Source organism: Aquarana catesbeiana, linkage group LG10 (genome assembly GCF_042186555.1).
Source record: "Aquarana catesbeiana isolate 2022-GZ linkage group LG10, ASM4218655v1, whole genome shotgun sequence".
Lineage (NCBI taxonomy): Eukaryota > Metazoa > Chordata > Amphibia > Anura > Ranidae > Aquarana > Aquarana catesbeiana.
Genome location: NC_133333.1, coordinates 59,041,712 through 59,068,046, shown reverse-complemented (window position 1 = coordinate 59,068,046; position 26,335 = coordinate 59,041,712). Strand labels below are relative to the sequence as shown.

The window sequence follows — 26,335 nt, the reverse complement described above, 5'->3', positions numbered from 1 at the left end:
AAAAATAGTGCCTGCAAAACGGCTCCCCTGCAGTCTCAGTGTGAAAGCCTGAGTGCTTTCACACTGAGGCGATGCGCTGGCAGGGTGTTAAAAAAAAAGTCCTGCAAGCAGCATTTTTGGAGTGGTGTATACCGCTCCTCCACCATTCCGCTTCACGGGCGCATTCAACCCCTTCCTCGGGCGCTAGCTGGGTTATAAGTGCCCCGCTAGCAGCCTGAATAGCGCTGCTAAAATGACGGTAAAGCTCCACTAAAACTAGCAGCATTTTACCGGCAACGCCCGCCTGCTCCAGTGTGAAAGCAGCCTTAAGTAATACAGAAAATTTCTTACATTTAAACAGGTAATCAAAACTTTTGGACGAAAAAAAAATGGGCTAACTTTACTGCTTAGTTTTTTTTTTTTTTTAATTCATTAGTGTATTTTTTTCCAAAAAATTGCATTGAAAGACCGTTGCACAAATACCGTGTGACATAAAATATTGCAGCAACAGCTATTTTATTCCCTAGGGTCTCCGCTAAAAAAATATATATAATTTTTGGGGGTTCTATGATTTTCTAGCAGAAAATACAGGATTTTTACTTGTAAGCAACAAATGTCAGAAAAGATTTAGTCTTTATATGGTTAAACTGAGAACTCCTCCACACAAAGTTCAGTTCATTGACAAGTGGAAACATTGTATCTTTTTAGTTTCTTTTATCAGACTTGGCAGGCTGCCCAGAGAGGATAGAAGTCACTCCACAGAAGACTTCAGGCAACTTGCATTGACTTCTATTACAGAAGTCATTTGCAAGTCGCTCTGAAGTTATAATTGGCCTTTTTTATCAGCACAATTGGCCGATGCCGATTAATTAAACGCCAAATATCGGCCGGCCGATATATCGGTCGACCTCTAGTGTAAACAGCAACATTTGACAAAGCATTAGTTTTCAACAAGTTTTGTTGAAGCACCAATCAACTCTAGTTTGTAAATGTTGAACACAGATCCTAATGGGAGTGTTGATTGCCACTTTAGGCAAGCTGCTAGCAGGCTTCACAAGTTTTCAACAAGAAGTGATAAAGCCTGTTAACAATCAGCACTCCCTAAGTGGCTTCAGTTGGTAAATCAGGTACTACCTTATGAAAAACTTATTTTTGAACATAGAGGTTGCCCAGTATAATAATGTGTGGGATGCTTGAGTTCATTTGCTCTTACTGTAACCAAGGCTTGAGAGAATTGCTATGGGTATCAAGTAACAGTTATCTGTAATTTTGTGCTTATATGTTACTGAGCATATGTATCAGGTATTTGTTACTATGAACAACTTTTGTACACTGTAAATGTACCTCATTGTTTTCTATGCTCATGTTGAGCACTTTTATTACTGTTGCTGTCAGATCTTTTTCAATAAAAAGAGTTTATATAAACAATCAGCACTCCCATTAGGATCTGTGTTCAACATTTAGACCCTTTCACACTGAGGTGCTTCTAAACTGCTAATAAAACACTGAGCGCTTTCCATTAACTTCAATGGAGGGGTGCTTTTTTTAGTTCTCCAAACATGCTTCAAAGATGCTGCTTGCAGGAGTTTTTTCACCTCCCTGCCAGCGCACCACCCTGCACCAGTGTAAAAGCATCCATTGATTTTAATAGGAAGCAGTTTTCGTGAGCTTTTCAGGTGCTTTTTTTATTGCAAAAGCGCTTGAAAAACTGCTCAGTGTTAAAGGGGTCTTACAAACTGGAGCTGAATGATGCTTTAAAAGACATAAAGCTTGCTGAAAGCTCTGCAAATGCTTGTCAAAGCTTGCTTTTCATGCAGCTCTTATACAAACTGAAGCTTGTGTGAAACAGGCCTTACGTGTTTGTGTAGATAGGAAAGCGTATGAATGTTATTATACCAACAAATCCTCTGTGTTGTCTTATGTCTTTCTCCATTTACCTGAGCTTGGATGTTGGGCTCCAGACGCAAGAGACAGCCAACCTGAATAGTTTTAGTCTGGATGATACCAGCACCCACAAAATTGTCTGGATTAGGATCCACATTTTCTAGTAGCGCAGTACCGAAACCCAACAACTGGAATACATGAAAACAATTTAAGGATCAGAAATCAGTATAGCATTCAATAATAAAGATCACTTTTGCCTTTACGTTGATTATGCCACAATAACATCAAAGGCAGAATATAGGGCTGAGAAGAAAAGGAAGATTTCTAAGGAATATAAATGTAGTTGGCGGAGGAAATGATCAAAGCAGGTACAGTCCAGTGTGGGGGGGGGGGGATGATATGCAGGACAAGTCTAATCATTGGAGAAGAGCAGGCATAGCTAGAGAACTGACCACTGTGTGTTGTGCTGCTTAGTTTGGTCAGTTTTTAATAGGAAAGCAGAGGACATGGCATGAACACCAGGTATTTCACACAAAGGAAGAAACACGAAGTACAGGATAGTAATATATATACATTATATAAAATATAATTTACAATAAACCATCACAATGGAATGACGTCCTCTCTGTTCTATATGTGGTGAAATAGCTGGATCCGAGGGACACTAGAATAACTTTGATTTCCTAAACTGTGTGATGATTACCCAAGTGGCCTGTGCACAAGACTTACCTTTGCTTTCGTCACTTCAGAATCCATGCCATGGTTAGCTTTAAAAATCTTTTGTGCTTCTTGCTGTGGCCTAGAAAAACAAGCAAAAATGACAGCTAAATGCAATAACACAGACTGTATATGCCTAAGAATATGTTAACTTTTTTTTAGAAAAAAAATAAAAGGTTTCGGCTTTAGATGCACTTAAAAACACATTCTTGTGAGCATCCATGTTGTCAGAGTCAACTATGTGAACAAAGCAACAACACGTGTGTTAGCTGCCAACAGCCTCACCTGTCATTGCACCACTAAGATCATCAGTTTAGGAGACGTCAAACTAGTTCAGTTAAACTAATTTACAGTGGAGATATGGCAAATGGAAGGAGTTTTTGTTGGTAAGCGAGGCAAGGACTCAAAATCAGCCTTCCAAAGCACTTTAAAAATTTATTTACTTCCTCTAGTATTACAAACGCTCTTTAAAATACAAGGTAAAGCAATTACAGGCTGAGCTGTTTCCAACGCTGGAAGAAGTCTTGGGACGGCATCTCAGTTGCTTGGAAGAACTTGTTGATTGTTATCGGCAATTTTAAAGTGATGTTCTGCAACGTTCCTCCATACCTAAAATACGTAGATGGCGAGGTTAAACAAACATAATCCCATAAATGTTACTCGCACAAACACCAGGTTCCCAATACCTGAATTTAATATTAGTTAGTGGAGCCTCATCAAAGTCTGCCAAGCACTCAATGTTTAACACCTGCTGGACCTGTGCTCCACCCTCCACCATGGGATCCACTGGTTTAGTCTGAATGTTGAGCTGTGAGATGGCAAGTTAAGGATGACTGCATCATATGAAGGCCATGTAAAAAATATCAGCTGTCCTTTCAGGCTTGGTTCAGACCAGCTGCAGTCCACCGCAGGGGGTCCAGTACATCCCTGTTCCCCGATTCAGGTGCGAATTTCTGCCCTACCTCACACCTGATTCAAAGCCAAAGACGCACAAGACCCTTTCCAAATCTGGGCCACGGCAGCCCCAGAGGTGTGTGAACTGGCTCCATTGAGAGCCGGTCACACTCCTGTCATGCGAAAAACTCGCATCCAATTCGCATCAGTGTGAACCCAGCCTCAGTGTTTACCTTTTAAATGTATTTAACATTCCATGAATCAATGATTTGCATGAAGTCCCCTTACACATGCCCTTTGTCATGTTTTAAGACCCAGTACATATGGGATTCAGCTTGTATAAGACCAGTGTGCACAGCTAACTTTCACAAAACATGAAGCCTTTAGTCAGCAGCAGCTTTGCTAAAGTGTAACCGAAACCCAAGAGCAAAAAATTAGTTCTGTCCTAGGGTCACAACCAGGGATGAGCTTGGCGTGTTTGGACAGGAATTCAAATTTGCCTGAGCTATCCTGCTGGGAATATGTAAAAGGCAATAGCCAATGACAGGCAACTGAGGCATCCCCTGCCCAACAACCACACCTACAAACACACACACACACACACACCTTGTATACATGTGGCTGTGGGGCAGCCTCTGCTCCCTTTGATTGGCCATCACCTTTGACAGTTCCCTGACAAGATAGCTCACCTGGGTTTGGACTCATGTCTGAACATGCCTGAGGTCATTCCCTAGTGGCACTGGCAACACTCATTGTACTGTATCTATGGAGGAGCAGCGTTGTCATACTAGGACATGACTACAGAACCCCACCACCACTATGTCACCCTTACCTTCGCAATTATATACATACATATAAACACTTATCAAATAGAGATCAATACGTCTAATAGTAAATTTAACACGCCAAAGAAAGCAAATAAGAGAAGCTCCTCATTAGGATTTATACACCTTAAAAGCACCATTCCACTCTAGTTTGGGGAAATTAAACACGGATCTCAGTGGGAGTGTGGACTGTCACTTTACACAGGCTGTTAGCAGGTTTCGGCCCTACCTAAAGCTGGTTAAAAGCATGGCAGCTTGTTTACAGCTGAGCAGATTTTTTTTTAAGAAAAAATACCCTTGCAGTGGGTAGGGAAATGGTATGTAATACTTACCCTCTCTCTGGCAAGCTCTGGCGCTTTCCTCTTAAAGAGGCCCTTGCTGTTCCCATGTACAATACTGGACTGCTACTCCTGCATTGTATTTGAGGAGGTCAGAGTGCAGCTACCGTCCAAAGGGTCAAAGTAAAGATGTTTCAGGGGACCAGTCAAACAGGCTGGTGGAAGCCTGCCCGGGGTGGGGAAGAATGTAATTATAACAGCCTATTACTTTATCTCTAGACTTAACAGGTGTGCAACCACTGCAGTGCAGGGGGTTCCCACTGCTAGGATATACATTTTTAAAAACAAATGGAGTAGGGCTTTAACCACTACCACTTGACCTCTGCATTACTTTAACTGACAATTGCACAGTCATGTAACACAAGTTTTTACATTTTTTTTCCGCTATAAACAAAAAAAGACCGACAATATATATATATATATATATATATATATATATATATATATATATATATATATATATATATATATATATATATATATATATATATAGTTAGTGTAAGTGCACGTTGGCTGTGAGTACCAGTGTATTGTCCTGTTGAGAACCCATGTATTGTTGATGATTAGTGTCAGGAAGCTAGTTGATTTGGACAAGGTATAACCCCCAATTCCCATTAAATTAGTAAGTACGATGATGCAAATCGGTGTACATCATGTATGCGTTCCTTGATCATTCGTTCGAGGGAGAATACTGTTGTAAAAAATGTAAGCACGTTGTTTCCCTGGAAGCCCAGGTCTTGAATCTAGGGAAGCAACTGTCAACACTGAGAAGATACTCTATACTACAGGTGATACTCGAAAAATTTGAATATCGTGCAAAAGTTCATTTATTTCACTAATGCAACTTAAAAGGTGAAACGAATATATGAGATAGACTCATTATATGCAAAGCAAGATAGTTCAAGCCATAATTTGTCATAATTGTAATGATTATGGCTTACAGCTCATGAAAATCTCAAATCCACAATCTCAGAAAATTTGAATATTGTGAAAAGGTGCAATATTCTAGGCTCAAAGTGTCCCACTCTAATCAGCTAATTAAGCCATAACATCTGCAAAGGGTTCCTTGGCCTTTAAATGGTCTCAGTCTGGTTCAGTAGGAATCACAATCATGGGAAAGACTGCTGACCTGACAGTTGCGCAGAAAACCATCATTGATACCCTCCATAAGGAGGGAAAGCCTCAAAAGGTAATTGCAAAAGAAGTTGGATATTCCCAAAGTGCTGTATCAAAGCACATTAATAGAAAGTTATGTGGAAGGGAAAAGGTGCACAAGCAGCAGGGATGACCGCAGCCTGGAGAGGATTGTCAGGAAAAGGCCATTCAAAAGTGTTGGGGACTTTCACAAGGAGTGGACGGATCCTGGACATGAGTTTCAAATGTTGTATTCCTCTTATCAAGCCACTCCTGAACAACAAACAATGTCAGAAGCGTCTTACCTGGGCTAAAAAAAAAAACAGACCTGGTCTGTTGTTCAGTGGTCCAAAGTCTTCTTTTCTGATGAGAGCAAATTTTGCATCTCATTTGGAAACCAAGGACCCAGAGTATGGAGGAAGAATGGAGAGGCACACACTACAAGATGCTTGAAGTCCAGTGTGAAGTTTCCACAGTCAGTGTTGATTTGGGGAGTCATGCCATCTACTGGTGTTGGTCCACTGTGCTTCATTAAGTCCAGGGTCAACGCAACTGTCTACCAGGAGATTTTGGAGCACTTCATGCTTCCTTCCGCAGACAAGCTCTATGGGGATGCTGACTTCATTTTTCAGTAGGAGTTGGCACCTGCCCACACTGCCAAAAGCACCAAAACCTGGTTCAATTTCAATGACCGTGGGATTACTGTGCTTGATTGGCCAGCAAACTCGCCTGACCTGAACCCCATAGAAAATCTATGGGGCATTGCCAAGAGAAAGATGAGAGACATGAGACTGAACAATGCAGAAGAGCATCCTGGTCTTCCATAACACCTCAGCAGTGCCACAGGCTGATAGCTTCCATGCCACACCGCATTGAGGCAGTAATTGCTGCAAAAGGGGCCCAAACCAAGTACTGAGTACATATGCATGCTTATACTTTTCAAAGGTCCGATATTGTTCTACGTACAATCCTTGTTTTATTGATTGCATGTAATATTCTAATTTTCTGAGATTGTGTATTTGGGGTTTTCATGAGCTGTAAGCCATAATCATCACAATTATGACAAATCACGGCTTGAACTATCTTGCTTTGCATGTAATGAGTCCATCTCGTATTAGTTTCACCTTTTAAGTTGCATTAGTGAAATAAATGAACTTTTGCACGATATTCAAATTTTTCGAGCATCACCTGTAAAGGAGAGTTGGGATCGTACCCGGCAGGTCCTGGCAGGGGCCAGCACAGAGGTGGGTGGAGATGAGGGGCAGACACCAAAGCAGAGTAGATGGGTGACAGTCAGGAAGGATAGAGGGAAAAGTGCCAGGGAGGCCGGTCCTGGGCTGGAACATCCCAAAAGGTACGCCCCTTTGAGTGACATTTGTGAAACAAGCCAGGGACTAGCCCTGCTGGAGCTGAGTGACTCCCCTAGCCGCCAGATTTTGGTGGTAGGGGACTGAATTCTTAAGAGGGACAGAGAGGGCAATCTGTCACAAAGACCTGAACCGCCGAACTGTATGATGTCTACCGGGCGCTCGGGTTCGGCACATCACGGATCTGGTGGACAGATTACTGGGAAGGGCTGGGGAAGACCCGGCTGTCATGGTGGACGTTGGCACCAATGACAAATTCAGAGGTAGATGGAGTGTCCTAAAAAAAGATTTTAAGGACTTAGGAACTAAATTGAGGTAAAGGACCTCCAAGGTTTTCTCAGAAACAGTACCGGTACTTCGAGCTACACCAGAAAGGCACAGGGAGATTAGGGAAGTAAACACGAAAGGCACATAAAGGAGAGTAAAAAAAAAAATCCCAAGAAATTTTTTAAGTACATAAATAGTAAGAAAGGGAGGTTAGATCATATTGGTCCCATAAAGAATGATGAAGGGAATCTGGTTATTAAGGATGAAGAGATGGAAAAGGTATTACATTTATTTTTCTCCTCTTCATGAGGGAATCAGGGGGCTTCAGTAACCAAAACTGCAATGTTTATCCTCGTGACATGTCACAGGAAGCACCCTAATGGCTAACAGAGGACAGAATTGGAAATAGACTTGAAAAACTTAACATTAATAAGTCACTGGGACCAGATGGCTTGCACCAGAGGGTCCGTAGCCTCCCTGGCGGTTTTTCCCCGAGTGTGGCTCGGGGCTAAATTTGAGCACCATTAGCGGTAACCCTGAGCCACACTCAGGATTACATCTCAGTATCCTGGTGCAGTGTACTTACCTTGTCCCCAGGATCCTGCGATGTCCCCCCGTTGTGTCTGCGGGCTCTGTCCTCCGCCCCGATGTCCTATGTGCCGGGCTCCTCTCCCTGCGAGCGTCGCATGGGGGCGGAGCCTGGCGGCAAATTAAAAAAAGTGAAAATTCATAACACATACAGTACACTGTAATCTTACAGATTACATTACTGTATGAAATTATTTAACATCCCTTTTGTCCCCAGTGCTTTGTCCAATGCCCTGCATGCAGTTTTAAAATGATATATACTGTTCTGTCTGCCTGGAAACTGGAGATTGTCCATGGCAACCAAAAAGTGTCCCTTTACATCAAAAGTGGTTTTAGACCAGCTAGAAAACAGCGATAGTAAATTAGAACACTTGCAGAATTGAGCGATAGTGAATCGTGGGGAAATTTATTTTATTATTATTTTTTATAATTATTTATTATATTATAATTTATGATTTTGTGTTTCAAACTTCATCATACCCAGGATATCTACTAGACTCTTGGTGGACAGATTTAAGTGTGCTATTGCTAAGAATTACAGGCCTACAAAATAAAAAACGCCAAATTTCTATGCAAAACCTGATATAATCATACCCCCAGGGAGGTTAAGAAACTCAGTCAAATAATTGCCAGACCATTGTTCCTAATTTTTTTTTTAACAGTCTACTAACTGGAATGATACCAGCTGATTGGAGAAAAGCCAATGTAGCACCAATATTTAAAAAAGGGCCAAGATACATCCCTGGGTATTACAGACCAGTTAGCCTAATATCAATTGTATGCAAAAGAATAGAAAAGGCTGCACAAAATTATTAAAATCAAAAGTGAGTGAGTAACCATGGTGAAACGAGAAACAATCTAGATACCACCGAGAACAATATAAAAAGCCCTCAATAAGTAATTAAACAGTCCAGTGAAATGGGTCCAGTGATAACAGTGAAGGTGAAATAAACTCCTTAATACAAAGACACCACCCTCTGATGTGATCCTCCACCACATAGAATGCACTCTTACGTTTTGTCTCAAAATGACGTTGTCTGGGGAGCAACGTCATTGTGAGACGAAATGTACATCGGGAGGTTGACGTGCTGACGTCATTGCGGTGTACTTTGTGTGCGGACGGGTGTCTGCAAGCCAGCCGGCAATTTTTTAAGGATGTTTTATCTTCAGTTTCGTGTAAGTGTAACTTTTAATTTTTAATAAACCTATAATAGCCTGATTTACACTATGGTGAGCTTCTCTCCATTCTCTTGGGTTTTTGATCGGTGCCTTGCCCTGTATACCCATTGATTTGAGGTCACCTGGCTTGCCTTCGGTGTAACTACAGATAGTTGCTGCTGCTGGATAGATGTCCGGACACTGACCAATTATACAGGCTTATTTAAGCTTGCCCTCCAATAAGCGTGCATTCTATGTGGTGGAGGATCACATCAGAGGGTGGTGTCTTTGTATTAAGGAGTTTATTTCACCTTCACTGTTATCACAGGACTGTTTAATTACTTATTGAGGGCTTTTTAAATTTATTGTTCTCAGTGGTATCTAGATTGTTTCTCGTTTCACCACGGTTACTCACTCACTTTTAAATTTTAATAATTTTGCGCAGCTTTTTCTTTTCCTTTGTATTCATTGTTTTGATTATATCTCACAATTTTGAGCTGTTCAGCAATGGCATGCAATGCCAAGCTGCTGCAAACAGAATATTGGCATGCATTAAAAAGGGGATTAACACCAGAGATAGAACAATAATTCTCCCACTCTAAAAGACACTGGTCTGGCCGCACCTGGAGTATGCCGTTCAATTCTGGGCACCAGTCCTCAGGTAGGATGTGCTGGAACTGGAGAGAGTCCAGAGAAGGGCAACAAAACTAATAAAGGGACTGGAGGACATTAGCTATGAGGAAAGGTTATGAGCACTGGAGAAGAGACGCTTGAGAGGGGATATGATTTCAATGTACAAATACAGACCCCATAATAGGGATAAAATTTTTCCGTGAAAGGGAATTTGATAAGACCCCCGGCTATTCACGAATATTAGAAGAAAAGTGGTTTCATCTTAAACTGTGTAGAGGGCTCTCTACAGAGGGTCAGGATAGCAGGGCTGTGTATGACGGCGAGCACAGCGGAGGTAATTGTAATGTAAGCTGTTACAGTGGGCTATGCGCACTCTGTGATCCCGCGGCTTTCCTTTTCCTCCATGTTCTCTTACCAAACAATAAATTCACTTTTTACTTGCAATAAAAATTGTGCATTTATTTATTTTTAAAAAGGGGAATTTATCCTTTAATATAAAGACCTGACAGACGTAATTTTTTTCTACTCCACCAAAACAAACTAGCTGGATATAAGTTACATTTTTAACTGGACGTTTGCTTTTGTTTTCAAAAGAAACAGTAATGACTGCAGCACTATTATCTTAAATTTTTGCAGGACTGGTAACCAGTATGCCTTTAAATGAAGTGCAAAAGGATATGGTTCTGCAGCTCCCCTGGGTACGATACTGTTGGAGTAAAGCTCTGGAACTGCACCGATGTTTTGTTCCCATAAAACAAGTACATACGTCCTGTAGTAAAGTAGAGAGGAAATGGTTTACAGAGAGAAACTTGCAGGCCTACAGAAACCAGCCACCAATAGAAAAATGCTAGCAGACGTTCTGGTTACATACCTAGGTTCTGCCGGAATTCCGACTTTACCCCGATCTGCAAAAGTTGGTTCTCAAAAAGTACTCCATTGTTCTTGCAAACAAACCTAAAACCGCAGGGATAACCCATCTGTTATGTTCAATCAATACTTACACATAAACTGTAAATCAGTTCTAAGCACAAACGCATGCAAGTAGAAATTATGTCAACAAAAGATCAAACGTGCTCTTCTGTGCAAGGGATTGCCAATCCTCAAATTGCATGAAACAAAAGTATGGGGAATCTCAGTTTGTCACGTAAATAGTGTTGTAATTTTATATTAAATACCTCTTAAACCACAACTCCAGGCACATCAGTATTACAGCAGTTATAGATTCTATTAACAGAAAAGAAACCTCCAGTCATGCTGGCTTTATTCTACAGATGCCAAATCTGTTCCTATGAATTCATTGTACTTTGTCTCTGCTTGGGTGTAAGTACTGCAATCCCACCGCCATGGTCACATCCTTGCCTCCCTCTCATCCAGGCCATTAACAGAACAAAATGTGAGACTAAGTTTGCATCTTCGCCCCCCTCTTCTCCAGAGCATTCATAAAACTAAGGCTGAGTCTGTGAGCTTTGTTAAGGGGCATGGAGGAGGAAGAGAGAAGATCTGCAGCATTCACATACCAGCAGGCACAGAGATACAGTGGGAGCTGTGCTTCTTAAATGTAGAAGAATACAATTTGAAACTATAGACCACTATATAAAAACTTAAAACTAAAATAGATTATAGCCAGCATGATGGGAGGTTTAATTTTCTGCCAATGGAATGTAATACTAATAAGGATTTTTATGCCCAGAGCGAATTATGAGAAATCAGTTATGGAAACAAAGCTGATAAAAGAAGATCATGGCAAATCAAGATGGACATTTGACAGATTTGGCATGAGAGTACTTCCTAAACTTTTTGTAAAAAGCTAGGAGCTTCCAAAAATGAAATCCATAGTGAGGATAAAAATGCAACAATGATCATATAAAATAGTGTTTGTAAAAAAAACTCCTAGTGTACAAAAGCCTTGCACTCCCTGTAAACTCTATAATGGTTACATCTCTGTGCTCCATAGCTAAGGGAGAGGTTAGACATTGCATACAATTTAAAGCCTTAAGCCAGCCATACATGGATCAAAATATGGCTGGTTCAGTAAGGACTATAGCCGTCAGAGCTCATCAGTGTATTCTGACGGCGAGGAAGTCTCCCTGCTGTCAGAATACAATAGGATGGTGGATATCAGGTTTTTTTTAGGTTTATCCTAGTTAAATGAAAAAACCTGAATCATCTATGTGCTGCTTAGCTACACATTTAATGTCCCTGTAAATAGTTGGTCAAGGGCAAGGTGGCGCAAATGAACTAATAAATGCTTTAAACAGGTGCACTTGCTGGGCACGTTGTGCAGTGTTCTGGAGTAGGAAGGGTAATTCCTTTCCCACTCCCAAAACAAAATAGAGTTCAGCTGACTGTTGCTCAGCTATTCACAAGTTTTGTATTCAATGAACACAAAGCTTCCTCTGATTGGCTGAGGTGGAAAAGCAGGTGGATGATGTCACAATCTCCTTCTCAGCCAATCGGAAAAAGCTTTGCATAAATTCAAAAGCTTCCCGTAAATGGGATAGGAATTTTTAGGTTATTTTTATAAATGTTTTTTTACAAAAGGTCAGCTTAGCCTTTAAACATGAGTTTATGCTTAATAAACAATCTAGCCAATACCTGTATATTTCTATTTATACATGGCATAGAAATGGGGTAGGCTGAAGTATACTCCAATTACTGGTGTCTTTCAGTGACCCCAGTGCTATGATTTGTACCCTATTCAGTAATTACAGATAACTATGAATTCCAATGTGTATAAATCTGCTCTCCAAGATGCATGAAAATAGGGAGATGTTCTTGCGTGGTACAATACAAAGACAAATGGCACTATTTAAACGGGAACGCAAAAATCTAGCAAAAAAAAACTAGAACTCAATTTTAATGCAGCCTACATATCATTTCAAGATAATCCATCTCAGAGTACAAAATCTCATCTGGAAAAATCTAGATTGGAATACGATCTATTTCTCACTGAGTCAGTTGATAAATCCCTCAAACGCTCCAAACACAATTTCTACATGAATACAAACAAACCAGGTACATATTTGGCTCGGGCATTAAATTCAACTAACAAATCTTTCAAACCAATACGTTTGAAATTATCAAAAAATGTTTACACTTGTAATCCAGTTAAAATAGTCCATAAATTTCACTCACATCTCGCAACTTTATACAAGACAAACAATGAATTTAATCCTACAGAGGCTGAATCCTTCTTCTCAAAAATAACCTTACCTGAGTTATCTCAGAATCAAAAAAGCAGTTTGGATGAGCCTATAACTATAGATGAAGTTGCTAACGCCATAAAAGACCTAAAACTTAACAAAAGACCAGGCCCAGACGGCTACTCGGCTTTATACTATAAAACATTCTCAGAAATACTCTCTCCCATTCTCACTGAAACTTTTAACAAACTTCTAGATGGACATTCTTTTCGGCAAGAAACACTAATGGCAATTGTTTGTATGATCCCAAAACCCCTTTCTGATGATACTTCCTGTGTGAATTATCGGCCTATCTCTCTGTTAAACCTCGATATTAAATTATTAGCAAAAATAATAGCAAAACGCCTCAATAGCATTATAGGAAAATTAATACATAGAGATCAAGTAGGCTTCATGCCAAATAGACAGGCAGGCGATAATATACGCAGGGCAGTGTTATTGGCACATATTGCTAAAAAACGGAAAATCCCTTTATGTTTTCTATCTCTCGATATTAAGAGGGCATTTGACACAGTATCCTGGCAATATATGCAATATTCATTACAAAAATGGGGTTTTGGACCCCACTTTTTAACATGGATCAAAGCATTATATAATAAACCCAAAGCCTATATAAAATATGCTGGATACAAATCTGAAGCCTTTAATATCGAAAGAGGTACTCGACAGGGTTGCCCATTATCTCCCTTATTATTTGCCCTTATACTCGAACCCATGGCCCAATACATCAGAACAAACCAAACTATAACTGGCATTGAAGTAGGAGGTATTACACACAAATTATGTATATTTGCAGACGATATATTACTTTTTCTATCATCACCACAGGTCTCTGGTCCTAACTTAATACCAGCTCTTGATGGATTTGCAGCCCTATCCGGCCTTATGATTAATCCTAAGAAATGCCTAGTGCTTAATATTTCACTCACAAACATGGAATTGATTCCGGCTAGGGCTGCACTCCCATTCACATGGGCAGAAAAATCAATCCCATATCTTGGAATTCATTTAACAGCATCTCATTCTGACTTATTCTCAACCAATTATCCTCCTGTATTAAGACAGATCACAAATCTAATAAAACAATGGTCGCAACTTCCTTTATCCTGGATAGGGAAGATTAATGCAATCAAAATGACTATTCTACCCAAATTGCTTTATCTATTCAGAGTCCTCCCTATTCCAATTCCTTCCTATTTTTTGAGAATAGTACAAAAAAGAGCAACTTCGTTTATATGGGGCTCTTCTAAACCACGTATACCTATACACACACTACATCTTCCCAAAAATAAAGGAGGCCTGGGATACCCTAATTTTACTAACTACTACAGAGCAGCACATTTGGCCAGTCTGTCCAAATACCATGCAAAACAGAAAATCCCATTATGGGTATTTATAGAGGCTTCAGAAAATGACCCTCTATTAATATCAAACTTATTATGGCTTGATCCTAAAGACCGCTTTAAAATTCATAATCCCATAACTAAACACTTCTTATCTCTCTGGGATAAACTAAAAACCAAATATCAGTTACAATCTCCACACAATCCTCTCCTTTCTTTTATCAGAAATCCGGCCTTTTATCCGGCATGGATCTACCCAAATTCTTTTAAAGCTTGGACAACATCAGGCATTCAGACACTAAATGACTTCATAGCATCTAAATCATTCCTTTCATTCCCATCGCTTAGAGAAAAATATGATCTACCAAACTCTGAGATATTTAGATATCTCCAAATCAAAAATTTCTATACACCATTCCTAAAGGGGGAGACACCATTATCCCAATTATCCATTTTTGAATCAATCTGTACAAAAGATCCATTTGTTAAAGGTACAATTTCATCACTTTATAATCAATTATATGGAGTAGCAAATCTTAATAGACCCTCTTACGTTCAGAGGTGGGAGGAGGACCTGGGACGAACTTTAGAAGACACGGACTGGTCTAACATATGGCTCACATCTAAGTCATCTTCACCCAACATCTTAGCACTGGAGACAAATTATAAAGTCCTAACTCGCTGGTACCTTGTACCCGCTAGAGTGGCAAAATATTCACCTAATACCTCAGCTCTTTGTTTTCGAGGATGCCCAGAAATAGGCACATATTTACACATATGGTGGACGTGCCCAGTAATCCAAACCTTCTGGAAGGAAGTCTTCGTGATTGCATCTAAAATATTTAAAAAAATAATACAACCAGATCCATATTTGACTTTACTTAATCTAAAACCGGAATGGTTAACACTCTCTCAATTCAAACTTATGATCCAACTAATAACGGCTGCAAAACAAACAGTGGCCAAGGCATGGAAATCTCCTACATTGGTACTAGCAGAAACAATTCACAGAATGAATAATACAATGTCCCATGCTAAGATGGTAGCCATCGATCAAAATCAAATTCCAAAATTTGAAAAACTTTGGCATCCTTGGATAAAACAACAGTTCCTGTCAAACTTCAATGACTCTGTCCTGTTGCCATGGTAACAGATTAAATGACTTACAGAGACACCCATTCTAAGGCTTCAAAGAGAACTAAAAAGAATAATAAACTGACGAGCGGGACAACCTTGTGGACCATACCTCTACCTTTCAACCCTTTTTCTTCTTTCTCTTTCCTTTTCTCCACCTTACGATTAAAGCTCATTATCAGAATTTATTTGACCTATATACACTCTACTTGTAAACAATATGTATAGTAGGTATAAATCATTTAAATACCTACAAAAGTAACTAAGGAAATGATATATATCTTTAATTTAGGTTTACGTGAACCCAATGTTTAATATTTGAAATTTCATGATATTTACCTATATAAACCCTACTGTAAAACAATGAGCTTACTTTATAGATCCTTGTAAACTTACTTTATGTATATTTATAACATTGTATACTCAATAAACTTCTTTTGACAAGGAAAATAGGGAGATGTTTTTCCCCCAGTCAGCATCTGCCCTAAACTGGTGTTCAGCCATGTGTGGTTTAAAGCAAATTCTATAGTAAGAAGGACAAATCTGTGTTCTCCAGGGCATTGACATCAGTTAGTAATATTAGAGGAGACAGACAAGCATCAATATTAATCAAATTAATATCACCACTCTTGAGAGTCTGCATGTAATGCAAAAAACAATAAATCTACTACTAAATAAAAATGTGGGGAAAAGCACATTTAAAATTAACCAAGCCTAAATAAATTAACTTACACAATAAAAAAGCGCATCTTTGTTCACATTCACCATTCTGAATGGTTACCAGAAATGAAGAGAAAGCACCTGGAGATGCTTGCATGAATAGTTCTTTACCTTGCAGACCCCGAGAGCCTCAAAGCCCCCAAACCCAGGAATCTTATGTAAAGCTCTACCACCTTCTGTGATCAGAAGCTCTGGCTCGATATCTCCTGTGCTCAACCACTGGCCCATAAATACATTGGTTGCCCTTAGCAAATAATAGTTAGGGCTGGGAGAGGGTAGGTCTAAGTTTTGTAAAGAAGATGTCTAAAAAGTGCATTTAAAGTGTTCAAGAGGTCTTGACTCTGTGGTGCTTTATAATGTGTGTAAATATACATTCGAGCATCAACAGGTGTGTGTGTGTAGTGACAACTTAGTACACACAGGTTCACTTTAAAGAACTGCTCTAGAATTCATTTCCCCAAATACAGCATTGCTGTCACAGCTGCTGCTGAGTTTTTTTGTGCTCTGGGCTCTCCAGGGAGGATTGCAGGAAAATACAGAGAATTCTCTTTGTCTCCTGACATCAGAGGCTCTGATGAAAAGCTAATGAGTATCTGTCACAGCCATACTATGATCAAGGAAGGCCTCCCCCTCTGGGGTTCCAGACAGCCATTCAAACTTGGCAGGAAACACATCTAAATGTCATCTAAAATGTGGAAATCTATTTGATACAATTATGTTTTACAAAATAGTTGGAAGGATTACTACTTTACAGAAAAAAAAAAATGAAATCACTTCACTGAATTGTACATATATGATATAGACAGACAAGGGATCTACACCTCTACAACATGTACACGCTTCAATACACATGCTAATCTTACTTGTTAAGAAGCTCATCAGCCTCAGCGATAGGCAAAGCAGGATCCTCTGAAACAGTAGAGCCAGAACTGAGAGCAAAAGGACAGGAGGAAAGAATGGAAAAAGGGCAGAGAAAGCAACCAAAAGGGGAAAAACAAAATTAATCTGTTAGCCACACAAAAAAAAGCGTTAGTCCTGACATGATCACATGACCCAGAATTAAGAGCAGCACCTTTGATCACAGACAGGAGTAAAAGCAGCACAACACATTTTTTAACATTAAGGAACTCTGAGCCTTATAGCTCTGATGTGAAAATATAATTTGTTATATAAACCGTGATGGAGGTGTAATGGTCTTGAGACTGTACTACAGTCATTATCATCTTAATGGGTCACACTCAAAAAGGAATTTAGTTACCATATGGTACCATGCTCTCATACCACATGCAAGTTCTAGGGCAAAAATGTGCTTCTATTCAACCACTCTACAACTGAAGCCACTGGCCTGAACTTAGGCAAGCCATAGATGATGTGATTAAAGATAATGGCCCGATTCCCCCATCAACACAGTCAGTGTTGATCGGGGAATCCCTCCCATGAAGCTATTGTGTTCTCCCAGTGAGGGGGCGTAGGGAGCCGTCCCTGCTGGGAGAACATAATTATTGCTAGCAGCTATAGCCACTGGCAATAATCGCATGTAAATATCCAACATTCTGTTTGTACCCAAGCCGATCGATGGATCGACTTGGGTACACTCAGCCTGCCCATAGACGATTAGAATCTCAGCCAGTTCAGAAGGGACCGGCCGGGATTCGAACCAACTATGGTCGGCTTAACTCTACAACTGAAGTGACTGGCCTGAACTAGAATGTAGTCAGAGCTCCCAGTTGGTCTAGTGCTGTCCACAAGTGCCTATAGAGTAAAAAGGAGCAAATTAAAATAGAGCTGAGCGATGAGAAAGAGGCAAAAAAAGGAGCTTGTCAACAATACATAGAAAAGATGATTTGAATGCAGAGAATCTTTTTAGGGTCTGATCTGGTGCTGTATCTAGCAAGTTTTATCGAAACACATAGGGGTTGATTTACTAAAACTAGAGTGCGCAAAATCTGGTGCAGTTGTGCATGGTAGCCCATCAGCTTCCAACTTCGCCTTGACCAAAAAAAAAAAAAAAAGAGAAAAAACTGGAAGCCAATTGATTTCTATGCAGAGCTGCACCAGATTTTTTAGCTCACATGCATTAAAGTGATTGTAAGGCTTCGTTTTTTTTTTTTTTTCTAAATAACATGTCATACTTGCCTCCACTGTGCAGTTCGTTTTGCTCGACTTCTGGGGTCCCCCAGCGTTGGTAGCTCCTCCCCGCATCGTATAACCCCCTAGAGGAAGCATTCTCCCAGGGAGTCACCTTGTGGGCGCGCTCCCAAGTCTAGCATTTGCGTCCATAGATGCAGAATGCCGGACTCGGCCCCCCCCCCCCCGGCGCCACGTCATTGGTTTTGATTGACAGCAGCGGGAGCCATTGGCTGCGCTGCTATCAATCTATCCAATCAAGAGCTGAGACAACGGGAAGAGCGTATCTCCAGTGTGTGAATCACAGGACTCAGGTGAGTAAAATATGGGGGGGGGGGGGGGGGGTCAGTGACAGAAGTTTTTTCACCTTAAGCATCTTATATTGCATGCTTGCTGGTCTGCGGTGTGAAACACTGTCAAGACAGATTGTACTTTAATTTTTTTTTTACTTTAATAAAATGTCACAAAATGACATTTCGTTAAACTCTATGCACCACGGTGCCATGATGTGCGATGTGCTTTGTAAAATGTAGCCATACTGCTTTTATGTGCAGCGTACCTTAATATACCGTCATGGTGTGAACAGGGCACAAGGAAAAATATTCCTTAAAAAGGGGTTGTACAGCCTGTACACCTACAGGTAAGCATATAATAAGGCTTACCTGTAGGTACCGTGAATATCTCCTAAACCTGCACCGTTTAGGAGATATTCACTGTATCCGCGTGTGCAGACAACATCGGCACATGCGCACTGAAGAAATGGCTCGCTCGTGCCATTTCTTCAGTAGCTGTGCCGTGACCAGCGCAGCTACTGGCATACTAGCTCATTACGCCTTTGTGTTACAGGTTGTTTGTTTTTTTTCCTGAGAGTTTACAACCACTTTTAATCTATGCAAAATGCAGGTCAAAAGACATGGTATTAACAAAACCTTGTTGGATTGGACAAAAATTAGCCCGCTGTGTCAAGCATTATACTCATTCCTGCGTAAGAGCATCCAGAGACAGCAATTAGTCTTGACAATGGCAACCTTAAGCCATCCATACATGGCTCAAAATTCGGTCAGTTCAGCATGGACCGGACGAATTTTGATCCATGTATGGGTAGGGAGGTTGTACAGATGTTGATCTACTGCTAGACTTTTGTACAACCGCCCTGTTGGAAAATTTCTGCTCTATCGGCACTGCCAGCTATAGCCGGCAGCATTAAAGTGGAGTTCTAACCCAAAAAAAAAAAAAAAAAATAGTAATGTGTTTAAAAAAAAAAAAAAAACATTTGGAGAAAAATTTTTTTTTACTCACCTCTAAATGCCTGTTGCTAGGGGGTCCCTAGCAATCTGCCTCCTTTGGTGCCTGGGCTCCTGACGTCACTTCCCTCGGCGCAGGAAGGGAGATTGCCTCTCTCCCCTCCCTCTTGTCAATCATCTGGGACACGTGACCGGTCCCAGATGATTGCGGGGCCAGTGACAGCACGCGGCACAGCTCGCGCATGCGCAGTGGGTGCCTGGCTGTGAAGTCACAGCCAGGCACCCACAGTTAGAATGCTGGCGCCGCCGAGCGGAAGGGGGTGGACGAGCGGGGCTTCGATCCGCCGCATCGCTGGACCCTGGGACAGGTAAGTGTCCAATTAAAAGTCAGCAGCTGCAGTATTTGTAGCTGCTGACTTTTATTTTATTTTATTTTAAATGGGAACCCCGCTTTAATCAGTGTATTCCGACAGCGTAGCTGTCGCCCACTGTCAGAATACAATAGCTCAGCAGGAAGGATTCCCCCATTCACACATTTGTTGGTTGAACCAAAAAAAAAAAAAAACCTATTGGAAAGTTCTGATTGGCTTCATGTTTATATGAACGGTACAAAGAAGGACATATTCATAAAAGACAGGAACTGAAGAAGATGCGCTGCCACATTAAAGTTACCCTAGAGCCACATGTGGTTGCCAGCTCACTGATCTCTAATTATTAAGGGTTCAGTAGCTGTACTGTAGTACTGCCTCAAAGGCCATCATGCTAATGTGGGAAAGAACACTGGCGACTCCTGTAGCGTGTGATCTGAACAGCCTGGTTTCTTCAGGAAATGGTTGAAAAATGTAGTGAACACTGATAATGATATCTACCGAGCATGCCTTAATTTTTACTAAATCAGCCCTTACTCTGAAGGCTGGTCTGCATTGACCAACAGGGACGCAGGACTTTCAGAGGGCGGGTCCAAGTCACTGTACACCATCCAATCATAGGCAGGCACAGCAAGACAGACAAAGACAAGAAACAATCCCACCAGCAGCAAAACAAGAAAAGGAAGACAAAGACCAAAAGAGAAGACAGAAAACTCACATGCAATTAGACAGTAGACAGACAAATAGCGGCATACACACAGCTGTACAATATAAAGTGATGTATTAACAAAAACAACCTCACCCCTATATAACACTAGGAAAGGCTAGGTGAAACATATCAGAAGACGAGAGATGGAAATACAGCATCCCACTCCTTCACGGACGACAGCCATACAGACCAAATTTGATGCAGTGTGCGGCGTATGGTCTGAGCACTGACAGGCTGATCCCCCCCCTACCCCTTCAACCTCTGCAGCAATGTTGGCAGCACTCATACGTCTATTTCCCAAAGACAACATCTGGACATGACGCTGAGCACGTGCACTCAACTTCTTTGGTCGACCGGGCCTGTTCTAAGAGGAACCTGTCCTGTTAAACCGCTGTATGGTCTTGGCCACCATGCTGAAGCTCAGTTTCAGGGTCTTGGCAATCTTCTTATAGCCTAGGTCATCTTTATGTAGAGCAACAATTCTTTTTTTCAGATCCTCAGAGAGTTGTTTGGCATGAGGTGCCATGTTGAACTTCCAGTGACCAGTGAGTGCGATAACACCAAATTTAGCACACCTGCTCCCCATTCACACCTGAGACCTTGTAACACCAAGGAGTCACTGGGGAGAGAAAATAGCTAATTGGGCCCAATTTGGACAGTTTCACTTAGGGGTGTACTCACTTTTGTTGCCAGCGATTTAGATATTAATGGCTGTGCGTTGAGTTATTTTGAGGGGACAGCAAATTTACACTGTTATACAAGCTATACACTCACTACTTTACATTGTAGCAAAGTGTAATTTCTTCAGTGTTGTCACCTGTGAGGGGTGTACTCCCTTTTGTAAGATACTGTAGAAGTAAAGATGCAGCTTAAGCCTGAGCTCCTCCTGGCTATGTTCCTCTGGTTTTTCCCCTATTTTTTGCCCCTCATTTTCTATATACAGTGTTTTATAATGTAAATACTATATAAAGCTATAGGGGCATACTTTCAGGAGCAATAATATACAAGGCAAATGTGTTTCACTCAAACAAATCATTGCAATTCGACTTAGGTTTAAGGATTGCAGAATACCTTAGAAAGTTCTCGTCAGTACCAGGAGCTACAGAAGCAGTGGCAGAGGGAGAGTCAGAAAAAACATCCACCAGGAGGTTTCCAGCACTGGGTGCTGCTGATCCTGTTACAGGAGCACTCCGCAAACCAAGGAGATCAGCAGATGGCGATGGGGTAGACTGTGAAAACAAAGCCCATGGTGAAACAGGTTTTATAAAGCTTGTAACATTCTACTGGATACCTGCACTGAGGAAAATATATGGACCTTCACTGCAGATAGTTGTTCATAGACAAACTCATAATTACTAAACCAATTAGATCACTACGGCAGAAAAGCAACGGTATTCTGAGACAACCTTTATTATATTAAGTGTATGTTCCCTTTAAACAAATTAAAGTGACGAACTGCAATTAGAAACACCCAATGTTTTGTCAATATACATTATATGCAGGTACAGTACTGTGAAAAGGTATTTGCCCCCTTCCTGATTTTTTTTACTTTTTTTTGCATATTTGTCACACTTAAATGATTCAGTTCAACAAACAAATTTTATTACACAAAGACAACCCGCATAAATACAAAATGCAGTTTTTAAATGAGGATTTAATTTATTAAGGGAAAAAAGCTGTCCAAACCTGCCTGGCCCTATGTGAAAAATTACCCCCTAAACCTAATAACTGGTTGTGCCACCCTTGGCAGCAACAACTGAAATCAAGCATTTTCGATAAATGGAAAATTTTTACTTACCGTAAAATCCGTTTCTCTGAGTTCATTGACAGACACAGCTTTCTTTATTCAGAACGGTAGGATTATATCATCTACACAGGAGTAGGACTAGGCAGAACAAAAAAACAACCCTGGCTATGCTATGGGCTGTCCTCCGTCAGTATATAACCCCCTCCCTGCTCTAGGTATTCAGTTTAGTAGCAAGCAGTAATAGAAGTATCAAAAAACTCCATAGAGGGGTGGGTGCTGTGAACTCAGAGAAACTGATTTTACGGTTAGTAAAAAATCCTATTTTCTCATTCATTCATTGACAGACACAGCCTTCTCTATTCAGAACGGTAGGGACGTCCCAAAGCAGTGCTGAACATGAGGGGTGGAACAGCGAAAAATCCCAAGGCTAACACAAAAGCCAACCAGGTAACAGGAGCTTCATACAGGACAACTAGAACCCAATCTGAACGATACCCCTTCAAGAGGGATTAGACCCCGCACCCGCAGATGCCAACCCATTCACTTCGTAGAACTTGTGAAAAATGCGCCACGAACGCCTGAAGACAGAAGGCCCAAGACGCACTAGGAGCCTGAAAAGAATGCGCCGTAACAGGGTAAGCATGAACCCAATTCCTGACAGAATAGTCATCATCTGTCTGATCCATCCAGAAGAAGGTTGCAGAAGAAGCAGACAACCCCATTCTTGGCCTGTCCATGAGTACAGAGAGCCTGACCTCCAAAAGACTCAGTGGCTGGAAAATACAACCGAATCCCCCACACCACATCCCGGGCAGATAAGGCAAATTCCTTGGTATGTGTTGCCAGGGACACAAGAAAGGAAACACAATGTCCTTGTTCAAATGCAAACCCAGGGATGAAACTATAGAAAAGGGCGAAGCACCGCCTAAGCCTGGATAAGGTGAACGAGAAGATAACGCCACCGTTTTCAACACCCTGTGAGCAGAGGTAAAAGCCACCAAGAGGCCACCTTCCGAGTGGAATCTCGAGAGAGAGAGAGAGAGAGAGAGAGAGAGAGAGAGAGAGAGAGGAGAGAGAGAGAGAGAGAGAGAGAGAGAGAGAGAGAGAGAGAGAGAGAGAGAGAGAGAGAGAGACTCCTGGAGAACCAAAAACACTAAGTTCAGAAGCCACGGCGGTAGAAAAAAAAACAAAAAAACAAAAAACGCACAGAAACAGACATCTAACCCCTTGAATAAAAAAGGTACGCACCAGGGAGCGCGAGACCAGGGGATGCTGAAGACGACCACCCAGGCTGACACCTGGCCCTCGATGGTACTCGAAGCGCATTCCTGCTAAACCCCCCCCGTAAATGGGGGTCGGAATTGGAGCCACCTAAAAAGTTAATTAAATTAGTTAAATTAAAATCTCCTAATAGATGGACTCCCTAGCCATCAACAGTGTCGGAACTGTCGCACCTGGCTCAACACAGCCAGGCCATTAAAACCAGTGACTCTAAGGCAGGATGGAAGAACGGCCCTGGGCCCATAGATCCTTCCTGAGAGGCAGTCAACAAGGAACGCCGGCGACCAGGCGCACACGGTCGGCATACCCAGACCGAATGGACCCATTTCGGGTATAATAGAATGAACCCCCGTAGCCACAATCCTGCGTAAAAGCCGCAACAGAAGCTGGAGAGGAGGAAAAGCATAGGGAAACGTCACTGGCCCCATGGGCCACCAGAGAAACCCGTAACCTTACCAGGAACCTTGGTACCATCCAGTTGAACCAGGACACCAAGAGAACTACCGCATGAGTGTCCCAGCGGGAACAAACCCAAAGAAATGCGGCCCTGTGAAGGGCCCATCTGTGGTCCAACCCTCGCCACTCCTGGAATGCATACACTGGAAAAGGGCCGGACGAAACGTTCTGCTCATCGGGGAATACTGGCAACAGCCAGGGCCGCCACAGCCTATTTGACCCGCACTGGCGAAGGGCCTAAGCCATCGTGGTTGCCTTGTCTGACTAGAACCATACCGGGAGCCCCTGAAGTCGATCCGTTCATGATCCAGACTTAGCCTGATCGCTCGAAGTTCCAGGATATTACCCGGTAGTCTGGACTCCACCAGCGTACAATGACCCTGAGCAGAGCTCAGTCCCAGGACATCCTACCCGGACCGACTGGCATTGGTGGTCACTCTGTTTAATATAAGGGGAGAAAGGATTTATCCCGCTGAAGAACCGGAGAGCAAGCCACCAGACCAGGGAATCCTGGTTTCCTAACTCAGCCGAATCTGATTGTCCCAAGACCTCGGGCATTTGTCTCATGCCAGGATCTCCCTGAAGGGAGTTTGTATGGAACTGCGCAAATGGAATCTTTTCAAAAAGGAAGAAACTCACACCCAACACCCACACGCAGGTCCGCAGAGGGCCTACCTGCCGGACAGAAAAATAAAAAACGCAGCATGCAACTTCTGGCGTTTGTCTAAGAAGAAAACATGCTGGCTAGAGCTGAAGCTTGGGCTTAGATAATCCGACGTTCTGGAAGGGCCCAAGCAGACTTCAGATAGTATAGATGCCTACTGAAACCAGTCAAGGTCTGTATAGAAACTACATTGCCCCTCGGGGTAGCCGAGGAGTGACAGAAGAAGATTGTTCAGGCAGCCAGGACTGCAAACCCCCACAGATGCAAGCACGCCCGATTCGGGGCCAACACCTCGCGAATACCCGAGGAGTAGTGGCCAGACTATGCGCTGATCATGCGCCTCACCCACAGCAAAACGGAGGAAGTGCTGGATTCAGGCACATAACGGAATGCGTAAATAAGCATTCGTGATGTCGATAGAAACCAGAAGGTCCACATGATGAAGGGGTGCTGCCGCCGTGCTAACGGACTCCATCCTGACCTTCTGTACCCACACAATGCAGGTCAGGGCCTTAAACTGTTCCCGACATGGGAACCGTGACAACCACACTCTGCAGCAAGGGAGCTTTCATATCCCCTCCGCGGAGAACAATAAGCGGTCCAGCAGTAGACGCCCATTGGAATGATTGACATTCAGTGTAGCCCCCAAAATACCTGTCTAAGCACCACTGAGGAGAGCTTAGAAGCTCAGCAACCAGGGGAACTACGTCCAAGAGGCATAGCTGACATACTGCAGTGCCTAGACCATAGGTACGGCAATACAGCAAAGGCAGGGGGATTCCCAAATGGGTACCTCACAGCAAGCATTTTATTTTGATTTTAAACACAAATGCACTTTAGACCCTCCCAGTCTTCAAGGACAATATTGTTAAGCTAAGAGGGAAAAGGGAACGCTTTCGCTGCACAAGACGGCTTATGAGGTATCGGCTCTCCGCCGCAGCCACCGCTGCATCCCCCATCTTGAAAGGTTCCTGCACAGATGTATTAAGTGCAAAAAACAGCGCTTTTTTGTGCCCTACTGCAGTCATCCTCACTCCCTGACAAGATAGGGAGCGTGGCCACCACCCCGCAAGGTGGGCCATGTCCTCAGAGCCAGATAGGAGACAGAGGGGGGAGGGCAGGGATGCCATATACTAAGCTATATGCCTAAGTGCTACCCTAAAAAACACAGGAAGAGGGGGCCACCAACTGGAACCTCCCACCGCCCGAGGTCCACATATGGGATGTCGACCAAGGCCCCGCACAGGGGGCGCAGACCGAGGGCCCCCGCACAGGGGGCACGGATCCAGGAGGCCACAGAAGCCGCGGCCCAATAGGTACAAAAATGCGGCCCAGTAGGCCGCAAAAGCCACGGGATAAATTTTGGCCGCCCGCTGCGAGCACGCAGCCCACTGTGGGACCGGACAGCCGATCGGTAGGCTGCGGCCTAAACTCTCGGACCTCCAAGCCGGTAGGCTGAAATGCCACAGCCTAAATTTCCGGCCGCGAGTAGGGTAGGCCGTAAAGCCACGGCCTAAATTTGTGGCCCCCTAGCTGGTAGGCCGCAAGGCCGTGGC

General features: G+C 42.4%; 1 protein-coding gene across 3 annotated transcripts in view; it reads right to left on the bottom strand.

The window, feature by feature from the left end:
• The window catches only part of AP2A1 (adaptor related protein complex 2 subunit alpha 1), a 125,403-nt gene that overhangs the window by 9,951 nt on the left and 89,117 nt on the right, over positions 1-26,335 (bottom strand). The window contains exons 15-23 of one of the 3 annotated variants that reach the window (XM_073602245.1): positions 21,703-21,860; positions 20,460-20,522; positions 17,047-17,112; positions 10,655-10,737; positions 10,464-10,552; positions 3,267-3,391; positions 3,073-3,189; positions 2,593-2,662; positions 1,917-2,051 (exon numbers count right to left, since the gene is read on the bottom strand). In XM_073602245.1, the coding sequence (XP_073458346.1) occupies positions 1,917-2,051; positions 2,593-2,662; positions 3,073-3,189; positions 3,267-3,391; positions 10,464-10,552; positions 10,655-10,737; positions 17,047-17,112; positions 20,460-20,522; positions 21,703-21,860 (906 nt within the window). The remainder of the gene's footprint in view (positions 1-1,916; positions 2,052-2,592; positions 2,663-3,072; positions 3,190-3,266; positions 3,392-10,463; positions 10,553-10,654; positions 10,738-17,046; positions 17,113-20,459; positions 20,523-21,702; positions 21,861-26,335) is intronic. The other 2 variants (XM_073602243.1, XM_073602244.1) reach the window with 2 other exon arrangements.